This window comes from Theobroma cacao, chromosome 10, assembly GCF_053813885.1.
Source record: "Theobroma cacao isolate CCN51 chromosome 10, ASM5381388v1, whole genome shotgun sequence".
Classification (NCBI taxonomy): domain Eukaryota; kingdom Viridiplantae; phylum Streptophyta; class Magnoliopsida; order Malvales; family Malvaceae; genus Theobroma; species Theobroma cacao.
The window spans coordinates 2786456-2808804 of NC_142648.1; the positions used below are offsets into that span (position 1 = coordinate 2786456).

The following is a 22349-nucleotide window of genomic DNA, read 5'->3' on the forward strand; positions in this document are numbered from 1 at the left end:
GTCCATATTTTTTCAACCCATAAGGACTAGGGCCGAGCTGATCCGTATTGACAGGTCTACCCGAGTATATGGATATAAAGATCAAACAGGCTATTGTTTAATGTTCTTCATTTTCTGGGTATTTTTGGGCAATGCTGCTCCCTGGAGTCCAGCTTCCATCTTCTCTTCTCCAACACTCTTTCGATAACATGTACAAGGAACAAATTACTTGCAGATGCTTATAAGTTAGAACCCTTTTGAATTTTACTATTGATGAATCCAACCATTTTTAAACTTGAAGGAATTTTACTATTGATTACTTAGAGCCATCTCCACTACCAAATGGAACTAATTATTTTTCCAAAGATTTTACCTTCAAATTTATGTGCAAAATGCTACAGGGAATATAATTATAGTCTAGCTAGGTAGTCTGTTCAGGAAAATTAGGAAAAAGAAAAGAAAATGTCTGCAATAGTTTTGAAGCAGGTAAATTGTAACAGCTCCTAACATCTTGAAAAGTATGCGTTAGAGTCACCATAAAACAACAAGATATCTATTCAAATTTCAAGTGATCATAGCAAACAGATCAATTCCTTTAGCCAAACAACGGAGAATCATAAAAGATACAAGAAAATGTTCACTTTATACAAATATGATCACAAATTATTTTCAGTTTCAAAGAAAAAAAAATCTTAAAAGATCACATGATTAAGGTTACCGAGTAATTTATTCAAACATTTTGGAAATTATCAAATCATAAAGAAGGATGAATAGTTTAAAACAACCCACTAAAGAAATCATCAGTAACCTTTGATGGCTATCAGCTCAACAATATTATCATCTTCAATGAAGTCTTTGAGGCGGCTACATCTCCAATGGATAACAAAGCTGCATCTTGTGTCTGCACACTCAGGAGCCAGATCGAAGCAGAGCTGACCACATTTAGAACATTCAGGGTAAAGATAAACCTTTTGCACGAGAATGAGTAAGTGTGGATGATCAGTCTTTGCAGAGATCCTCCTCCCGAGCTTGATAAACGGGTAATCTCCAAGAACACATTTGGGATGAGCTGACTTGTCACAAAGTGCACAATGATAAAACCAAATGTTGGGGTTTCTTCTTTCTTCACAAATGTCACAAAAATGATATTCTGAATAATCATGAACTTCATGGTATGTGAGTGTGAGACAATGTTCATCACATTTGTGCCAAGCTGTACGTGGTAGCAGAGTACATACAACATGCAAATTAAAATTGCAACCCTTGCATCTGTATGTTGCGAAATCATCAGTAATACTGTTACCACAAGCATTGCACTGCCCATTATACTTGTTGTAAAAAAGAAGGAGGTGCTCCTTGTGCGCTTGACTTGTGTAGCTCAAAGAACGTTCAGTACACTGAACGCACAAGCAAAGTTCCTTCAAGTTGTAGGCAAAACCAGTATGCAGGGAAAGACAAAAGTGACATTTGAAAAAGTGATTTGGAATAAGGTTAAGGGGCAAAGGAAAAGCCCAAAATTCCATCTTCTTGGGTAACACAGCACATGATTTGTGGAGAGAGAAATCACATTCTGAACAATTATAAAAAGATGTCTCAATGAGTAGACTGCAACAGTAACAACATTTCTCATCCTTTACTTCATCATATAACACTAAATTGTGTTCATGGCTAAAATGTTGTATCTCTGTAGTTATCACATTTTCTCCAAGTTTGATCTCTTTAATGACAAGAAATGATGGATCCACCAGCGTTGAATTTTCATTAAGCTTCTCATAATCATCTTTGGACTCCATTTCATAATAAAAAGTAGTATTCTCTAGAGCACAATTCACATGGACAATAAACTTACACGCAGAACAACAGTAATTCCCATACTCTTTGTTCACCTCCTCATGACAAATTCCACATTCCAATATTCCACACTCATTTTCTACTGCAAAATAGTTGTGGAAAATAGGATGGTGATGCCAGATGCTTTTGATGATGCGAGATAATGAAATGCAATCCTTGTGGACTGTAACGCTGCATGTTGAGCAAATATAAGAATCATAATTGCCAGACGTGCCACATGCACCACAAATGAATGAAAATCGTCTTAAACACCTAGTGAATGAGTGTTCATGACTACTATCTTCAATAAAAGGTGATGGTGACACACATTCAATGTGAAGGGCAACCTTGCACATTGAACAACAGTAAACAAATCCCTTGACTTGGGTTCCTTGGCATATCTTGCAAGGGAGACGATCGGTATTAAATTGTAAAAAAAGGGAATGTTGACGGTGGCAAAGGTGATTGATTTCAAAGGGTAGCTCAACACATTTCTTATGTAGGCAAAATCCACAATCAAGAGAAAAGCATGGAGAATCTAATAATGGTGTCCAACATACAAAGCAATGGGCGTATTTGAGTTTTACAGAATGGTTTTCAGTAGAGATCAAAGGGTCTTTATCGGCAATATGTTGAAGCTCTCCAATATGTTTTTCAGCAATGTTATATGAAAACAGAGCACATTTGACGTGACGCTTTAATTTACAAGGAGCACACCCATAAATAAAGTTGTCACACCTTTTGTTGCAGAAATCGCAATTAAACCAAAATTTACCAGGTGGCGATAGAAGATCAAGGCTGTGGCTGCGGTGCAAGGGGTGATTCAGCCGAAAAGGTGCCTCAGCGCAGTTCTTGTCAAGGTGAAACCCGCATGCCACGCAGCTGTACGTTGGACCCGACACCACCTCCCCACACCCACGGCAATAAAGCATCTCATCACTTTCATGGCTCCGCTCTTCCTTGAAAACAAGAGGATGATTATGGCTAGGATGTTGAATTTCCATCTCTCCTTTGTTTCTATGTGAGTTTGAGGGTATAAATGTTTTTGTGCAATCGCAGGCACATATATATATATATACACGTAAAAACTTTACTGCTCCGTTGAATCAAAATGACAAATTATTTATAGGACCATTTTCGCTCTGTGAAAGATTTTACCCTCTTAATGGATTTAATCTTTGAATCTTTATTGATTTTCAACCCCAGTCAAGGTTTATATTCCAACTCATCTCGTCATTTTCCTATTTCTCTTGCTTCCTCCATTAAAATAAATATTATATTTAATATTGAAAATTATTGATTTAGTTGTGTATTTATGGTCATTAGAGACTACGTAATGACTTTTGGCATGCCATGTCATCCTTTAATCCTCCATGGCATGTGACTTGTTAATTAAATTAAATTAAATTTTTAAATGTAACAATAAAGATTATTATGCTAAATACAATACATTTGATCTTTCATTTGAGTTTAACTAAATTGTATACTGCCTTTCAAAAAAAAAACTAAATTGTATACTAAATATTGCTTTGTCTTTTTCTTTTGATCTTCTTATTTGGTCCTTCTTTATTCCTATCTTGATCTTTGATCTTTTGAAATAGCATCAATTCTCTTTCTCTTTTCTTTAAATGAACAATCAATAACGTGTTTTATATTTTTTCCATAAAAATCATCCTTTTATTAAATGTGTCAAAAAATATGACTCTTTCTTTGTACCTATCTTGTCATCAATAAAGAGAAAGTATGAAATATGAGAAACTTTTTTCACTAAAAGTAAAGTATGAGAGTTTTTTTTTTTCTTTTATTTTCCAAGATAAAGTTAAAATACTCAAACTTTCTCCCCCTCCAAGTTATGGCATTTCTTTTGGTGTACATATAATAAATTATCCAATGTTAAATATACAAATAAAGATTATTATTTCAAACGCAGTTGTTATTGATTTTTCACTTAACTTTAACTAATTACCTATGAGATTTCGCTTATTCTTTTTCTTTTGTTTTCCCTGTTTAAACTTCTTTATTCCTTTCTTGCTCCTTTTATTTCTGGAAATGGTATCAATTGATCTCTTTCTCTTTTCTTTATCTGATCCACTTCAAGTCCTGTCGGATTAATCCAACTTTCAAACAGGAATTGGGAAGTAGTTGAAGAAACCATAGAAGATCCCACTAGGCGTTTATCTAATGATACCCTTTTGTCTCATGACTTCCTTTAGAATTGTTGTCTAAACCAGTTTGCTTTGTGACTCAATAGAAGATGCTGTAATTACTATTTTAAGGTTCAATAACATTACTCTCCGTTGTCAATATCAAGTACAAAGGAAAGTATTCAAATCAAGATTTTATTATTTCTTTTTTTTTACAAAAAAAGTAAATTTTATTGATCGAAGCTAGATGCCATAGCAAGTCTAGCACCTAGACTGGTGGAAGACTCCTCTTGGCATAAGAAGCTTGCTTTAAGATGAGCTAATCCCTGTAAAATTTACAAAAGAAGCTGCTCAAGAAAAACTTTTTGCAGCAAAAACAAACAAAAAGGCCCCTGTCCACATAAAGACAAAAGGGCCAGCTAAGGATCCTAACTAGTAACAAAACATCCTGAAATTTTGACAACTAGAACTCTTAAGTAATCAAAGAGAAAATCAGCACCATATCAAAATATGAGCCAATCCACACAAGATCTCAATAACAGTAAGGAGCGGTAGACAGAGTTGCAACCGCTCCCTAGCCTTCAGAATATCCGCAGAGCAAAGAAAGAACGTCCTTCACTCCAACAGCCCGGCACCCCACAAAGCCAAACCTCAACCGCAAAACACAAAGCAAACAGCAGGACGGAAACCCCCTTGACCTTGGCAGAGAAACGGAAAGGAGAAAAAGGAAGTCCTCCATCAGCTCATCTTGACTGCTGTTCTTAAGAATCATCCATCAAAACTCCAAAACGCAACCGCAGCCTTGTCAACCAAACCCCGTCCCAAACCTATGATAACTATTCCTTAACCACACCCTCCAAGATCAACAAGCAGAGGATCAGAGACGGCAGAGACACTTCCTCGTGAAGACCCCCCACCAAGACAACAAAAACCACCCGTCCCACAACCCTTCACTCCCCGACTTCAACCAACCTCAAGAAGCAAAAGAAGATAACAGCAATCACATCCAACCATGCCCCATGCATGCATCCGCCTCCCCTTCCCCCTAATGAAAAGAACCTAACCCAAAAGCATGAAGGATCAAGCCACAATAAAAAGCAAACATGGTTGATTCCCAAATAACAAGGAGAAAATCTGTATACAACAAGGAAAGCAAGCAAATTTTGCCTCCCGTGAGAGCAAGCTCCCTAGGCCCAGCCGTGATTTTTCTTCTTTTATCTTTTTCTTTCTTTTTTCTTTTTTACTTTTCTCTTTCCTTTTTTCCTCTTTAATTTTTCTTGTTTCTTTTTTTTCTCATTGACTTAGATTTCAAAGCCAATTCAAGTGGTCCAAAGGCTTTTGCAAGAAGCACACCTGAAAGGAACCAACTACCTGCCTCAGAAAAAACAAACAAACCGCCATGAAAGAGACATGACTCAAGAACAAAGTCCATAAAGACTTCATATCAAAACAGAACCGGATAAGAGGAGACGACTGAAGCCTAAAGAGAAGAAAATTTCCCCCCCTCCCCTCACTCCCCTCCCCCCTGAAACAAGAGCACACAGACTAAAGAGCAGGATCACATCCTAGCAACAAGCAGAAACTCAAAATCCAAACCCTTCAAAGAACCAAGGCAATCCCTTCCAAGACAGCCCGCAAGAAACAAAATGTCATAAGGCAAAAGTAAAACCACTAAAGGAGACAAACACCGCAACTCCCCAAGCAAGTCAGAAGAGAAACAAAGATGAAAAGAAGATCAAAAAACAAAACTCCCCCCCATGGCACAAACCAACACTCCTTAAGCAAGAGATAAGAGAACCAGAGCTACCTTGAATCCCATGCTTTTCAAGATTCACAGACAGGCCAAGTATGGCTTGGTTTTTGTCGTTGCTATTATTTTTATGATTCTTGATTTGATTACCTCTTGATTAGTATATGAATATTTAGTTTAATGATAAGTACATATATTTTTCACTTGAAGAGTTGAGATTAAATATATATTTTTTTTAATTTAAAAATGAAATTAATCAATTATGCTATGAATTGGGCAATGACCTATGGAGTCTCCATGATAAACCAAATTCATGGGTCCAGGAAATTGAAGCTCAATAAACTGAGCCCTCAATACCAAAGTGAATCTTACAGATAATGTATCCAAAATTTGGCCCAAAACTATTTAATCTGTCAATTCTTCTTGCCGTCAGAGGGAAATGGATTTAAGGCATTATCGTTTAATTTTCTTTTATTAATTAATTCTTTTGTAAAAAAAAAGTGACATTCATTTTTCGGCACCGGTGAGACCACGACCAGTCTTACAAAAGATTTTTATGACATAGTGCACGTGGGTATTTGTCTGTACATTCTCAAAAGTTACACCGCACGCCAAACAAAGTCAGCAAGAAAATTCAGCAAAAGATCCTTTGCAGGTCCCAACAAAGGATCCTTCAAGGGAATACAGCGAAAAAACCCATGAGAATCAGATCTCTCAACAATACCCTGTTTAATTAAATGAAAATAATTAGAGTAAAAGATAAAAGTCTTGTTTGATTTTTCCTTATAGAACATCTTATTTGATTTTTTCTTAGATGCCAATATATTTTATAGCCTTGTGTTATAAATTAGCGACTCCCAAATACACTGAAATTGCATTAATTACTTTAAACAGAGGACAGATTGAAGAAGAAGTTTGAAAAGCTTGACCAAATATTAATATAATATATACTAGTGCTTTTTGTGAATAATATCATTAATGAAAGATCTTGAGCAGCACATCAATAAACTCTATCAAAATAAAAAGGCTGTCAATGTCAAGCTAATATTGTATCATAATTAAACATTAATATTTTGGTTCATGAGCAGAACATCCTTTCAAGTTGAGAGGCAGAGCGATCAAATTAGTTAATTAATTAAATAATGGTTGCTGATGAGAAGAGAACTAGTCTGACATCTAATGACAGTCCATGCAAATCCAAGCTCCAAATTTTAATTTCTTATGCTGCTTTTTACTAGAATATTTATAATTTCAAAAGGGATTGGATATAGTTTATGAATTTGTTATATATCAAAAGCAGCAGGCCAAGTATTTATAATTTTTCTGTTCACATCTGAATCCAAACACTTTTGAAGCTTTCAAAGCAGTTAGAATGACAAATTCTTTCTTCACAAATAACAACATTATGTTGCTTAGACTTGGATGTGTGTCCCATTCTACAGAATGAACAAGATCACGTAGTATAAGGTAGAATCAAAATTAACATATATAGTCTAATAGGGACAAAAAAATGAATAGAAACAAAAGATTTAATTGAAAATTGAACTTTGCAATTCCAATAATTAATCATGATCTTACATTTTATCACAAAAAAATAGTTTTTTCCTAACACGTAAGTTTAATCTATTTCATCTCGAAATTTGAACAAATATAATGTTTTTAAGTTAATTTAGCACACAAAATAAAATTTTTATATAATCTTTTTTTAAAGAATCTGGTTTAATTAGGTCCCTCAATATTAAATTATCTCACTTGGGTTGGGTGTTGGTTTCCTTTCAGTTTATATCCTCCAAAACAAGAAAGGAGAATTGCTACAAATAGGAACAAGCTGCAAAAGGGAACGTCATTGGTTTTAACTTAAAGCGACTCGATCACCCAATTCCATTTCATTGGAAACCATTTTTCCTGTTTTGGCCAACTGGGAACTATTTTTCCTTGCAACTTCGCAGAAAAGACGACAAGTGCTTGGTTGCTATTTTGACAATTTCAAACACCATTTGCTTCCGTACATAACGTTATTACGATGATTTAACAAAGTCCTACAACCACTTTATAAAATTAACTCAAATTCAAAGTTCCTTGTGATTTTTGAGTTTGACTATAATTACAACTATGCCAATCCAATTGATCAATTTGTGTATAAAAGCACAACAAGATATGCGAGGTTAATCCTTGTAAGCAACTGCTCCAATAATTTGAACACTGCAAAAGTGCCAGGGTGAGTTTTCTTCTTCTTTTTTTCATTCATTTTCGGTCAATTTGAGCTGCTGAGACTTATTTAGCTTTGGAACGGGAGGCTTGCCATGGAAGTAAATGCGGGAGATTTCATCAGCAGTTTACCAGATGAGATCCTTTTCCATATAATTTCTTTACTTCCCTTTGAATCTGCTATCCAAACCATTTTCCTGTCTACCCGATGGAGGTTGTTGTGGAACTTGGCTCTGGTGCAACATGGAAGCAAAGAAGATGTTCCCACTGCAGTTTCTGGTTTCCTTACAAATTTTGATGAGCACAATCCAACAAGGAATACTAGAAGGCTTCGGTTCCATTTTGGCGAAGATGGTGTCCTCTCAGCTATTATTGCACCCAACCATAAACTTCACCTGGATTTCTCTGCAGATAACCAGGAACATCCAAGGCAGTTTGGTTGGCAGATAGAGTTGAACCCCCAAAATCTTAGTCTCCAGCCAACTCCCTCCACCTTCTTTGTTAAGACCCTTTGCCTGATATCAGTAAACCACCTTAGCAGTGAAGCTGTTTCTTCTATGGTCTCAAGGTTTCAGCTTCTTGAAAACCTGAAAATCATTGGATGCAGTGGATTGGAATCCTTAAGCATCGATTCTGATACAAAGCTTTTAAACCTAACCATCTTTGATTGTCCACAGTTGAAATCTCTCCATATTAGATCCTATAAACTTAGAAACTTTTGGTATAGAGGGCAATTCCCTTGGTTTTGGCCTGAGTTTCATTTCAACCTGGCAAACGCCATGCTTGATTCTAGGCAAGGGCCTGGCTACAGTACCTTCAGGACTATTGATTTTGATCGAGTCTTGCTGACAATAAAGAATTCTGAAATTTTCACGTTGTGCAAATGGACTTTTGAGGTATATTGCTGCATTTTTCTAATATCAGTTTCAAACTATGCTGCTTTCTGACAAAGTCCTTATTAATTAAGACAATGAATTACTTTATGTTGCTTACATATTAAATATAAATAAATTCTAGTTAATCAAAAATCCTTTACCCATGCAGGCATTAGTCTGTCCATCGCTGTCATCTTTTCGAGCTGCTTTCCAGTTTTATAGACTAAAAGAGCTGTGGTGGATTGATAATTATTCCAAGGGCTTGTACAATAGTGATGCTCTAATCACCTTCTTGGAACTCTGTCCTTCCTTAGAGCGACTCTTCGTGACTGTAAGTTTACTTTTCCCTTGACTTTAAGAGACAGAACTTGAATTTTCTTGATTTCTCTCCTCCTGACAGTGATTTTTAATTTTCCTACATTTCTTGTGATATTGATGACATTGCTAGTATTTGAAAGAAATCTTAAAACGAAACTCTAAAAATGCAATAAGGTAAGGCAAAATTTTGATCCTTCTTGACAGAGGAATTGAAACATAGTGATTATTGAATGTGCAGATTGATCATGAGAGCTATGTCATGCCAAGTACTGCCACATGTTCCAAGCAAGTAGGTAAATACACAAAATTGCAGCATCTCAAAGTGGTTAAATTGGAGGGATTTGCCAATCACGAGGATGAGATTTTGTTCACTGAGCGTTTGCAAGATGTTGTTGCGGCGAAACCAGTAATCCTAACAACACTAGATGGGATATGTTTCTGGAATTTGACTAAGGTTCCTTCACATGAACCTCAGCAGCCAGAAGAGACTTCACTACTTTCACAAGAAAAGTACCTTTACAAGTTTGTTCCAGTGAAAAACATCAATGAGTTATGTCCCACTCATGCTCACATGAGCTTGTAGGCCCCAGAATAGCAAGTTTCTCTGGCCACATACAGTCTCGTTCATAAGGCTATAGCACTATACGTGATGCACTTTTTGTTGCATAAATTCTCCATACACTTAACAGAAATATACATAGTTCAGTAAAGATTATGTGCAATAAGCACCCTTTATCCTTGATTTGTTGAAATTTTGTATAGTTAAGACCCTGCTTCAACAGGAAACAAATAAAAAGAGTATGAGCCTTCCCTGTAATGTGGAAGGGTGTGCTACAAGTTGAGAAGATTCATTGGTTCCCTTCAAGATTCTTTTGTCAATAAACATTTTATCAAGCTATTTCCATATTTGTCAGAATGCATCATAAAACCAGCAGATATCCAAAATTTTTTTAATGTAATGATCATGTTCTATATATCCGGCGATAAAAAAGGAGATGAAGTGGTATCTTATAGGACAGATAGAGAATCAAGTCAAAAAGAAAGCGTATAAACAATTGCTTATAGTTTCTCCAAAAAATTGGTACAATACTCACTAAAACGTTTTGCCATAATCCAAGTCAATGAGTCATTTCTTGCTCTCTAAGCTCATGAATACAAATCAATAACGTGAAGCTCTTCGCAGTCACCATAATCTTTTGTTGTTTTCTGGGTTTTTTTATTTGGTTGATTCAATTAAGGCACACCATAATCTTTTGGGTTTTTAAATTGTTCATATTTAAACTGATATTTAGATTTTAATTTCATCAATTAAGTCAATTGACATTTCTTTGTATCTAAGGCTGATAAAAATAAATCAAGCAGGTTGAATCTCCAAATTTGAAACTTCTGCCCCCCAAAAGAAAAGTTTGTAGCTGTTGACCTTGCCCAAAATCTGGGATTGACTTTATCCAAAAGTTCAACTTTGAAGTTTCATACTACTACTTTTAAAACTATGATAACGTCATAAGTGTAATGTTTGAATACATCGTGCATCAATTTATATCCTGTAAGTCTACAATCAGCTTTCACATGTAAGATATTCAATATTCACAAGTAGGTCAATAAATATAACTTATATAATGATGAATGTGTTTGAAAGGAATTATAAAATATAAAGGAAGATATATAGCAGCCTCATCCTGGTATCATCTTCCTCTGATTCAATTACGTATAACTTTGAGTATTCCTAGTAATGCTCAATCTGTTCCCTGTTCCTGACTTCCTGCTGATTTTGAGCAACCGTGTCTTTTGCATCAATAAAAGCTGTTTTGTTTAAAGTTTATGAACAACCTGGTGTCGGAAACAATAATATTAATTTGAGTATTCCTAGATGGTAGTTTTCAGAGTATCTGATGCAATTTCAGCAAGCCTTAAATGTTTGCCAACAAACAGGGCAAATGCATGAACCAGGGATGCAGCTACAAGGCCGGCTGGTGTACTTGACCCATGACCGTTCAGCTTGTTTGACAACAAAAACATTCAGCCAATAATTAAACTAATTCATTCATTTCTTTTCATCATTGTAAAAGTTTCTACTTAAAATAATTTAATAATGCTATTAATAGATTGAATGGTTTCATGTTTAAATGTTTAGAAATAGGATTATTAATCTCTTCCTTTCTTACCAATAAAAAGCTTGAAATTGGCTATACTCTCAAAGGATTACTCTAACATGTTCACTTTGAAAAGCCTAGAGAAAATTTGAAGTACCATACATGTGGAAGCAGAAGAGTGAACAGTATGCTTCATCTGTTTCTACTGCAAAAGCCAATCATCAGAATTACATAATTTAGTTCCACAGATTTCTTTGTAGCCAATGGAGTATGACTTTCAGCATTCCTAATCATGCTCAATCAGTGTTGTTCTGTTTCTGGTTGCTTGCTGGTCTTGTGCAGTCGTTTCAATTGGATCAATAGAAAGTTGCCTTATTTGAGTTCATCAACAATCTGGTGTGGGATTATTGCGATTTTTGAATAGTCTACATGGCTTAAAGTCCTCCACATTGTGGGAAATTGGTGCTCGTGATCTACCTTTTAATCCCTTCATGATACTTCCTTGTCAATTTAGATGGTAGTTTTCAGTAGATAGCTGGTACATCAGCGTAACTTGTATCAGAATTCTAGTGAAAAGGATTGATCATGGACTAGAATTTCTTAACTGAGATTTCCAGATAAACCAGATAAATAAACTGAGATAAGGAAGAAAAGAGTACTTATAGAATCACCTTTCAAAAAAGATAAGGAAGTAAAGAGAGAAAAGAAGCTGTTATGCACTCATATAACAAATTTCAAACAAAACTACAACAACAACAAAAGTACAAGAAACCCAAATTCAACCCTAATTTTCAACCTGAGAAACAATCACTTTCCTTCCCAACTTTTATTCCCTCCATGACCTAAAAATGTCAGAGAGAAACTTCACCCTTGACAAAAAGGAAATTCTTAGAAATCACTGGTAGAAAGAGGCTCATGGGTGGCATCACCAATGAAAATGTTGTCATAGACAACGGCTGCAATGGCAGCCCCAATCAATGGACCAAGCCAGTAGACCCAGTGGTTAGTCCAGGTCCAGCTAACAACAGCAGGACCGAATGACACTGCTGGGTTCATGGAGGCCCCATCAAAAGCACCACCAGCCAAGATGTTGGCACCCACTATGAAACCAATAGCAATAGGGGCAATAATCCCCAAATTTCCTTTCTTTGGATCCACTGCTGTGGCATATACTGTGTAGACTAGGCCGAAAGTCATCACTATCTCGAAGACCAGTGCGTTCCAGGCGGATACATCAGAGGACAGGGAGAAAGCCGACGTTTCCTGCAGTTGATCAAATCAAAAATAAAATGAAACATTGAACCAATTTTTGGTTACCGATATTGGACATTTTCAGGCTGATAGAAATTAGAACTAAATTGACTTGAAAGCTCCAACAAAAGGATTATGACTGATTAGTCACCCTTATAATTAAATCTTATAGATTTTCTTACATGAATGTTCAAATTCAAGCGTGTTAGTTAAGACTAAAAAGTTATTTGATGGGCATGTTTATGGTGCCTTTGTGAGGATGGCAGGGGTGGTGTCGATGCTACAGATTAACTTTTTGTTTCTGTAGCTTATCTTGTTGGATTGGAGGTTGGGTTTCTTCCTTGATGGTTTGTAATTACGTTTCTTTTGTTGAATAAACTATCAACTTTTTTTTAAAAAAAAGTTAAAGACGGAGAAGTTTTTCCGGACCCTCATGTTCTTAATTTGTGTTGAGTCAGGTCCAAGTTTGAGGCTCGACTTGCATTAAATTGTTGAACTTTTCCATGTTCTTTCAAGTCTCATAAAGCGGCAAGATGATTAAAATTTTTCACAGGCTGCGCTTACCAATCCACCGGTGGCGAATTTAAGGAGCAAGCAAGCGACGACTGAGCCTAGCAACTGTGCAATCCAGTACAAAATGCCTCTCAACAAAGTAATGTTGCCTCCAATGAACGCACCAAAGGTCACAGCAGGGTTGACATGACCCCCTGAAATGTTTGCACCTACCGACACCGCCACAAACAGGGCAAATGCATGAGCCAATGATGCAGCTACAAGTCCGGCTGGTGTGCTTGACCCATTATTGGTCAGCTTGTCTGCCCAGTGGAAACATCAGCCCGTTAATACTCATTGTTTCAAACTTCGGTCACAATATTCTAAGACACTAAATTATCATTTTGAAAATTTTTTATATAATAAAAAGATTATTCTATGATCAAAGAGTCTTTGAGAAAGCAAAAAAATTATGCACCTTGTGACGCACGTAGAATTTTCATTTTGAAAATTTTCTATATAATATAAAGGTTAGTCTATGATCAAAAAGTCTTTGAAAAAGAAAAAAAAATTAAACATGTTGTGACTCACGTTATGAAATGAATTATTCAAAAAATAACACAACACTTTTCATGAAAAATTTCTAAACACATAATTACATGAAAATAGACTATTTAGTTTTATTAAGTCGTAGAAAATGTTCAAATTCGAGATCTTACTAAAAGCCATGCCAGACCCTTCTCCGGCGAATACGAAAATAAGCATAGAAAAGAACTCCGCAAAAGCCGCCTTTAGTGCATCTGGCTGGCTCGCCTCTCCCGGTGTCCCGATCGCAATTCTATTGATTGGCATTTTCTGGAAAAATTTTTCCTCAACCCTAAATTCTTTCTTCCAATGTAAGTATCAAGAGTTATTTCTTGCTCCTTTGCTTTCTTTAGGTGTAGCTCTCAATTTTGTGTTGGCTTGAAGTGTTTAGTAAGAGCTCCCTTTTATATGTACCTAAAATAACGGCTAAGGAACCGGTAATGAAGGTACCCGGTAAAAAACCACATTGGAAGGGGTAGGGCCCATATTTTTAAGCCACATGTCGGTGGCTTTACAGCTAATAAATTGTACCATAGGTTACCACGTGTGTGGCTGTGATTAATTGTAGATACGGACAATTCGGCCAGGAAGAGATCTGGATCGCCGACCAAACGATGCGGTGGGACCAGGATGATGATTGTGTGGTTTGTGGTCCATTGGCAGGCCCGTAGAGGCGAGCGAGATGGGCGGCTGGAAACCGACCATTTGAATATTTAAAATTAAACGTGAGATTCTTGATGTCCTTTTTGTGGGGCCCATGGAAATAGGCTTTGCTGCGCTTTTGGTGTGGTTGTAAATGAGCCCATTAAGATCCAACCACTTTACCATCAATAATACTACGATTTACTTACTTTTAATTTGGCACCAAGATGTATTTTTTTTTCTTTGAAACATAATTCGTGATAATCACCGATCTTATATCAAAAAGATATGAGATTAATTTTAATTTTATAATTAAAATTTTTTAATTAATGGATATATTTTTTAAATTAAAAATATAAACTCGTAATAAGTGATATTAAAATTTATTCAACTCTTTATTAATATGAGATCTCATATAAAAAATAAAAACAAGATAACTCCATATTAAAGTGAGCTACTCTATTCTATAAACGAAAAGACCAATGCAACTAGTGATAGATTTAGATTTTGTATGAAGTGTGACTAAAAGGTAATAATAAAGATAATTATTTTATATATGTCATCAACTCTTGTCACCACCTTAGTTCCTCGTTAGTGAATGCAACAAGTATGTTAAATAATTAAGTAAAATGGCATATCACAATCCCATATCAATAAAAATCTTCTTCTATCTAACAATGAATTATCAGACATTGACCATCACATGATGACTGTTTTAATTTTTAGTTTGCCTTAGAACTTTGCTAATAATCCAATCCGTGATGTGAGGAAAAGGTAAGATGATGAATGATTATTGGTATAAAGACTGCAATAAAACACACCAACCACTTGTTTTTCCTTGTGTTCCTGTCAAACTGTATAAGATCTTTCGAGCCGTTTCTTGATGAAAAGCAAAATTATTGGCTACCTAGGTTGACTGCACCATGTGATTAAATGCCTATGTTAGTGAGGCTTCTAATTATTATTTTAATCCAATTTTTTAATGCACAAACTTGATAAGAATACAAATTAGGTGAAGCCTAAAAACAACAATATCCTTAAGCATTAGGTTGAGTATGAGGTGGAAAAATTAGATGCGCCATTAATCATAATAAAGAAACCAAACGTGACAACCCAAGGTCTAAGTTTCAACCACAACCTTCTCTTAGTATTACATATAATAATAATTAGATTTTTTAAAATTTTCATCATATGTAAGTTCGATTTAATCTCAAAATACATTTTTACTTTATATATTCGACATATAAATAGTTATATCTAGCATACCCAACTTTATTTTATCGTGATTATAATTCTTGTTCATTTATATAATTTTATACAAATTTATCACAATAATTTCCATCAGTTAAGTAATGATATTATTGTTTACGTACACTCCATGAACTATCTTGCCGACAGCAATGGATGGCAAAATACGAGCAGACTCTTTATCATATTGGACCGACCAATTCCCATAAATAGAGCTTCTCGTGCAATCAACTTCATCATTTGTAATAATTGAACTTGTTCCCTCTTTATATTTTCTTCTTGACTGATCCCACCCAATGATCATTGTCCTTTAGTTAGGAGGTTGAGATTTCTCGTGGGGTAATAGCCTGCAAGAGAATTCTAAGAGAAGTTGTCATTTTCCTCTCGTGATTTGTTAAAGATTCGACTCTTCTCCATTGCTCAAAATTCCTGATAGATACGAGCCTGCGAAAGCTACACCCTCCGGTTGGACGAACACTGTGTGGCCTAAATGGGTTCTGAAATTGGATCTGAACCACTAGTTTTAAAGCAATAGAACAGATATTCCTGCAAATTGAATTGACCAGAGTTTTCAATTTATAATGTTTGTGCTTTTGTTTCGGTAGCTCATTTGTTGTTGAAGTGTACGTATGGTTAGAAGTTACAGATACGTATGAGGTTCAGCCCTGGCCAATAAGCATTGTATCATCTGCTTTTCCTACAGTGTTCCATCAGAGAAAGCAGTCCAATTCCTTTGGAAAATATCCCACCCAAGCCAAAATAGCAGCAAAATTAGAGAAAAGTATGTAGGCAACAAGAGGGAGAGAAAGGGAGGCTGTCTATAACAGAAAGCAAAATTTGTCATAACTCTTTTGATTTGGTGTCAGGGATCAAAAGCAGATATAGAATTGCAAATTTCTGTTACAACTTGTATTAGAGGACCTCGTGGGGAGTAGTGGAATTCATGGTACTATAACTCAAAGTTTTCAACTAAGTACTAACTTTGTGATTCCCTTTGCTTGAAAAAAACTGTTAAAAACTATCTTCCTTTTGGATCCATGAGCTGTGAAAAGACGTCACTCGTGGTTGTTGTTGCATCAGAAGCTTGATCACTGATACTGTCAAAACGATTAGCACTGATTAATTCAACTAGGGGGATCCACCCAGGAATCTCTGGAATATGATTTGCACTGTTGTCAGATGAAGCATTTTGTATGGAAGCCTCTTGTAGTTGAAGAGCGTATTCCAAATTCCATAACACATCCCCCATCGTAGGCCTGTCGGTTCCATGTTCTGCCAGGCACTTCTCAGCTGTTTCACCAAATTTTCTCAGGGAGTCGAGATTGATAAATCCTGCTAGATGGGGATCTATAATCCCTTCTAACAGGCCTCTCTTTTGCCAGTGCATAGCCCATTCTGCTATGTTAACCTGTTCCCTTGGAAGAGCAGGGTTTATAGCAGGCCTGGCACATAAAATCTCCATGAGAACCACTCCAAAGGAATACACATCAGATTTCTCTGTGAGTTGCTGCCGACGAAAGTACTCAGGATCAAGATAACCGAAGCTTCCCTTCACAGCAGTACTTACATGAGTTTGGTCCAGAGTAGGACCTAGCTTTGACAACCCAAAATCTGCAACTTTTGCTGTGAAATTTTCATCAAGGAGTATGTTGGTTGTTTTCACATCACGGTGGATGATACTGTCTGCTGCTCCTGTGTGAAGGTAGTGCAGGCCTTTTGCAGCTCCAATGCAAATTTCAAGCCTTTGTTTCCAGCTAAGTGGGGGAAGATTGGAGCCATACAAGTGTTTCCGCAAAGGACCACCTGCCATGAACTCATAAACAAGGATCATCTCATTTTGTTCTTCACAGTAACCTATAAGAGAAACCAGGTGCCGGTGCCTCAACTTGGAGAGCATCAAAATTTCTGTCCTGAACTCAGTTAGTCCTTGCCGGGATCCTGGATTTCCACGTTTTACTGCAACCATGACCCCATTCTCTAGCATACCCTTATAAACCTTTCCAAATCCACCTACACCAATGACCAAGCTCTCATCGAAGTTCTTTGTTGCTTCACGAATCTCTGAGAAAGACAGGACGCGACCTAAACCATGAGTTTGTGCTGTTGAAGCAAGACTGCAAATTGAAACTTTGGAATCAGAATTTCCCACATTTGCTAGGAATGGAAACCAGGTTGAGGGGCAACGTTTTGGCCTCTTTGGCTGGCGCAAGTACAGGAAGAAAGTTGCTACCATGACCATTAAAACTGCGAAAACTGCTGCAGAAGAGATTGCTAGGACAATCAATATTTTTCTGGGGAACTTCGAGTTCCCAGAACTTACACAAACATTTCCATCAAGGCTATCACAAGTATTGCTCATTTTCATGATCTCTAAACCATTCAAAATTGCATTGCTTGGGAGATTTCTTAAATCAGGAGGACCTATTTGTACCAGAATCTGATTTGATCCCATTGAAACATTCGTGAGGAAGTCTACATAGTAAGCGGCTGATAATGCCATTGTCTTACTAGAAATATCAAACGAGGACAGAGCAGATTGCTTGTTGATGTAAACATTGAAAACTAGGCTGTTAAGAGCTATACTAACAATGTCACAAAAATGCATCCTAATAAGATAAGTGAAACCTTCCTCTACTTCAAACGTCCATGATATGTTAAATCTCTGATCAGTAACATTAGCTTCAGCCATTTCTTGAGCAGTGGCATAAACCCAATTCGGTGCAATTTCTGCTGGTATTCCATCAGGGTACTTGATCAAATTAGGATTGACCATAACATCAAGGGCGGAAGCAGCATTTACTAAATAAGGTTGATCTGGCTCCCATATCCTCCACATGGAATCATTCTTAGGAGTTAGAAGAGGACCTCCCATGTTTATCCTGTAAGCTGTCTCCAAAGCTGCATGTTTCGGGATCTCAACTTCTGGTCCTAATGGAACGGGCACGACCCTGGAAGGGAAATACAAGTTGGGTACAGCCACAACCTCAATCCCATTGATAAATGCAATTGAGCCATTGCATGGAGAAAATGTCAGTTCCAATTTTTTTGAACTCGAACCTCCAACCTCAATTACATATTCCTTCACTAGAGGAGAGTTTTGGCCGGATTTCCAATAAGAAAACTGATGAAGTAGTGTGATTCCATTAGATACAACCGAAAAAACTGCAGACTTCAAATTATATTTTGTATCTTGAAGTGGGAAAAAATGTAGCCGCAGCCAGTGGTGGCCAATCTGCTTAGTTCTAATTGTATAGGCTGAAGATTTTTCGAAAACTCTAGCAGAATTATACAGAGCTGAGTTACCAGAAATGCTCATCTCATTCCCGGAAACAACGTCTGAAGAAGGGGACAATCCCACATTAGGAGTACTACTATCAGGATGAAAAACCCGGGAATCGTCAAGTTCTACCGGGTTACTTCCCCCACAATCAATCAAGAAAACATCTATAGGACTAAAAGAAGCACAGATCATTGACTGAATAAAGAAAGCAAATGGAAAAAAGATTAAGAATAACACAACTGATACTTCCATTTCTTCACTTGCCGTTGACTTAAAAGTCTTGAACATTTAAAGTACTAGACATTGTAACACGCACCTATTCTTATCCTGATTTTGTCAACTTCTGTCGTGCATGTCTTAATGAGAACATAGTTGGAGAAGAACAGATTGAATGGGATGAAGCATACCTGAAATTTTAGTTGCTTTGGGTAATGCAGTTGAGAGAGAGAGACAGAGATGAGTTGGGGGCTTGGGGGATGAGAGTTATGGTGGTGATTACACTGTTTCCAAGACTTGGTCTGTGACTGTGTGAAGACTTCACAGATTGCATTAAATATTTAAAAGAAAAAAAGGTTTGGGAAGTGTGGGGAAACTGACTTAACTGAAGCTTTATGAGATTTTGCTTCCTTCTTTTAATATTTTGCGGCATTTAAGGTAAGAAACATGAGGGCCTGGTATTAAAAAATTTGCAGGCCATAGGGGGACCCTGACTAAAACACAACTGTCCTTCCTCTAAAGCAAAACCAGATGATTCCCTGTTGACCAACTACCCTATAATCTGACCCTTCTTTACCAAAAATAAGATCTTTGAACCATGGAAAATTCTAATTACCATCATCAGATTTGAGCTCAAAAATATATAGCTAAGCCAAACCTTCGATTGTGTGAAGCATAAGCAAAGTTGTCTGCACATGTTCACATGCCTCATGATCCAAACCCCTCTTCCCTCAACTTGCCTTAGATTCTAAACTTTTGACTTTCTTTTCTTGATGCATACATTGATGCACTTGCTCTTGTTGAAGTTATCATTGGAGATTGGACCGCGAAGAGTGCTGTTATTAAGGAAGAAAAAAAAAACCTGTGAAAAGATATCTAGCTAGCACCTAGATCTTTGCCTTGCAATGGTAATTATGAGCCTAGGAGAATGAACAACATTTTTAATTTATATAATCAATTAAACAGCATGCGCATGAAGTCTGCTGGATCATAGTTCAGCCCTTTTTTTAATCCTTGTTAAGATTAAGATGAACACTGTTTCATTTGCAGGAAGTTGTAGCTGACAAAATTGACAGCTGAGGTTTGAGAATGAAATGTACAAACTCCCATGAAGCTAACAAGTGAAGTGCAGGCGGTGTGGATCTCAAATTGACACAGAAACTAGAAAAACAAGTGCAATTCAAGCTTTAAATTATTGTGATACAATGGGAAAAGTTTACTAATAAAGATCAGGTTAGAGGATGCTGAGAATAAAGAAAAAGCAATAAATAAAGTAAATAAGAAGCTTGATTTACACAAGGAATGGAAAAAGGTCTAAAACAAGAATATTTAGTAATGATAGAACAGTCATGGTTTAGCCCTTCTTAATGGAAAAAGCTGGCTCAACCTCTTAACCACAACCCATGATCTAAAATAGTAGTATTTTCAGGCCCAAAATAAATAGGGCCAAATGGTTAGTCATATCATCACTTATTACAAACAGTTTTTTACTTTATTGAATTATCGACCCAAGCAGGCGCCACTCACGTGCTGCAGAGAAAAGGTGTGATAGAGCCGAAAGGAGACGAAAACAGAGGCCCCACTATCCATCCAATAGGAGCCAATATATCCAACTTTACGAGGGGCTGCTGCTGCTTCACATAATCATCAAAACTCAAACATGGCAATGTCTTCAGTTTCATTGAACTGGGTTCCAGCGACCTTAACCAACAAGGTTACTACTCTCTCACTATCTGCTGTTAAGCTTTGCTTTCTGCTTGTTGCTTGCTTTCCCATGTCTGTTTCTCTGAAAGCCAACATGTTTCCACTTTCCAGTCAAATGCGCCACACTCCAATGAGTTAGCTCGAGCTACTGCACTCTCTTTGCAAAACTCTGTCGCATGCCCCAAAGAGACCACTTCCAATGAAGAAAGTAAGATACCCCATGGGATATTTTTCATGACAAACACTTAACGTATACCCTTTTTCTTCTTTTTCCATATGTCTTTGTGTCATGTTCTTACTTCTAATTGAATTTTAGACAATTGTAAGAGAAGACTGTTGCTGTTGGGAGTTGGAGCTGTAACAGTAAGTTTACTCCCTGCAACTTCCCTTCTTGCTGAAGGTATTATAAACATTTAGTTATATCAATAAAGCATTTTATGACCTTAAATTTATCAAATTATCTCAATGCCTTGTTTTGGTCATTTTGGCAGAGATACCACAAAACTATCAAGCTTTTGTTGACATTCTAGATGGGTATTCTTATTACTACCCATCAGATTGGAGGGTAAGTTAAATGGGAATGCTAACAAGTTGGAAGCCTTGGTTATGGCTGTAGATTCCCTACATGATTTCTGTTTTGTTGCTTCTTGTTAGGAATTTGACTTCAGGGGACATGATTCTGCATTCAAGGACAAATTTCTTCAACTGCAAAATGTTAGGGTGAGATTCATACCAACTGATAAGAAAGATATCCATGATTTGGGGCCAATAGAAGAGGTAAAAAATGGCAGTTTTCTTGCTTCCCTTAATGTTTTGAGTGAAAAATAGATTTACATGGTTTCTTTGCTTACAGGTAGTTTATAATTTGGTGAACCATGTTTATGCTGCACCAAATCAAATGGTCAATATACTTGACATGCAAGAGGTTTGTCCAGAATACATGCAATTCTCTTTCAGTTCTATTGATCAGATAACAGTCTAGCCTTAGCTTTAATTGTTAGTCTGACAAATTCCTTTCGGGGCAAACCTTCTACATGCAGAGAACTACAGATGGGAAAAACTATTACACCTTTGAATACGCACTCGCCTCTCCAAACTATGCCAGTGCTTCCTTTGCAACAATAGCCATTGGAAATGGTGAAGCATTCACCCTTTTCGTACTAGTTTACTCATAACCAGTCCTTGAACAATAGCTTAGCCATAGACAAGACATAAGCAGTTGACAACAAGGTTTTCTTTCATTTGATATCTTTACTTGGATGTTGAAGATGTGAAGTACAACCAGGTGAGAGATTTAGTAGTGTTTTTTAGGCTATTGACTTGCATTTCTTTACAGGGAGATATTACACACTGGTTGTTGGAGCACTTGAGAGAAGGTGGAGAAGGGTCCGGAACAAGCTGAAAGTGGTGGCCGACTCTTTCAAGGTGCTTGACATCTGAAACTGCAAGTGTCTCAGAGCTGGGCAAATCCTCAAAAAGAGACGATTATCTTCTGCTTCCCTGTACATACCTGGAGACAATGAGAATCTCTCATAGTTTACTTCCCCTATTGCTACCATCCATTTCTTGATTTTGTTAAAGAGGCTTCCAGGAGTGCTAAACAATCACAATTTCTTGTATGTTTCAAACCATCAATCAATTTACCAGGAGTAACTACTCTTTATCTGAGCATCAAAAGCTTTGCAGGGCATAAAATATGGAAAGAGGTTTACCTCAAAAAGCCTCAAGAAGCAA

At 36.7% G+C, this 22349-nt stretch overlaps 4 protein-coding genes and 1 pseudogene across 5 annotated transcripts; 2 read left to right on the forward strand and 3 right to left on the reverse strand.

Moving 5' to 3' along the window:
• Window positions 1-686: 686 nt before the first annotated feature.
• Window positions 687-2821, reverse strand: LOC148760267 (uncharacterized). The gene has a single exon (XM_088802649.1). It carries the CDS (start codon window positions 2811-2813, stop codon window positions 780-782), a length of 2034 nt encoding a protein of 677 aa, XP_088658775.1. The 5' UTR covers window positions 2814-2821; the 3' UTR covers window positions 687-779.
• Window positions 2822-7862: 5041 nt separating this feature from the next.
• Window positions 7863-9941, forward strand: LOC18586188 (F-box protein At2g39490-like). The gene is made up of 3 exons (XM_018128719.2): window positions 7863-8807; window positions 8956-9117; window positions 9343-9941. Exons 1-3 carry the CDS (start codon window positions 8007-8009, stop codon window positions 9685-9687), a joined length of 1308 nt encoding a protein of 435 aa, XP_017984208.2. The 5' UTR covers window positions 7863-8006; the 3' UTR covers window positions 9688-9941.
• Window positions 9942-11889: 1948 nt separating this feature from the next.
• TIP1;3 (tonoplast intrinsic protein 1;3) lies at window positions 11890-13898 on the reverse strand. The gene is made up of 3 exons (XM_007009420.3): window positions 13660-13898; window positions 13013-13263; window positions 11890-12460 (listed from the first exon to the last, which is right to left on the reverse strand). Exons 1-3 carry the CDS (start codon window positions 13790-13792, stop codon window positions 12086-12088), a joined length of 759 nt encoding a protein of 252 aa, XP_007009482.1. The 5' UTR covers window positions 13793-13898; the 3' UTR covers window positions 11890-12085.
• A 2317-nt stretch (window positions 13899-16215) lies between these two features.
• On the reverse strand, window positions 16216-19135 carry LOC18586191 (receptor-like protein kinase THESEUS 1 pseudogene; annotated as a pseudogene).
• A 1331-nt stretch (window positions 19136-20466) lies between these two features.
• PNSL1 (PsbP-like protein 2) lies at window positions 20467-22276 on the forward strand. 2 transcript variants are annotated; one of them, XR_001929840.2, is made up of 8 exons: window positions 20467-20625; window positions 20727-20823; window positions 20932-21015; window positions 21107-21180; window positions 21270-21392; window positions 21469-21540; window positions 21656-21845; window positions 21952-22276. XR_001929840.2 is itself a non-coding variant. In XM_007009430.3 (8 exons), exons 1-8 carry the CDS (start codon window positions 20572-20574, stop codon window positions 22053-22055), a joined length of 705 nt encoding a protein of 234 aa, XP_007009492.3. In that variant the 5' UTR covers window positions 20467-20571; the 3' UTR covers window positions 22056-22276. The 2 variants fall into 2 exon arrangements, 1 of the variants encoding a protein (XP_007009492.3); XM_007009430.3 differs by having other exon boundaries at window positions 21656-21752.
• The last annotated feature ends 73 nt before the right edge of the window (window positions 22277-22349 follow it).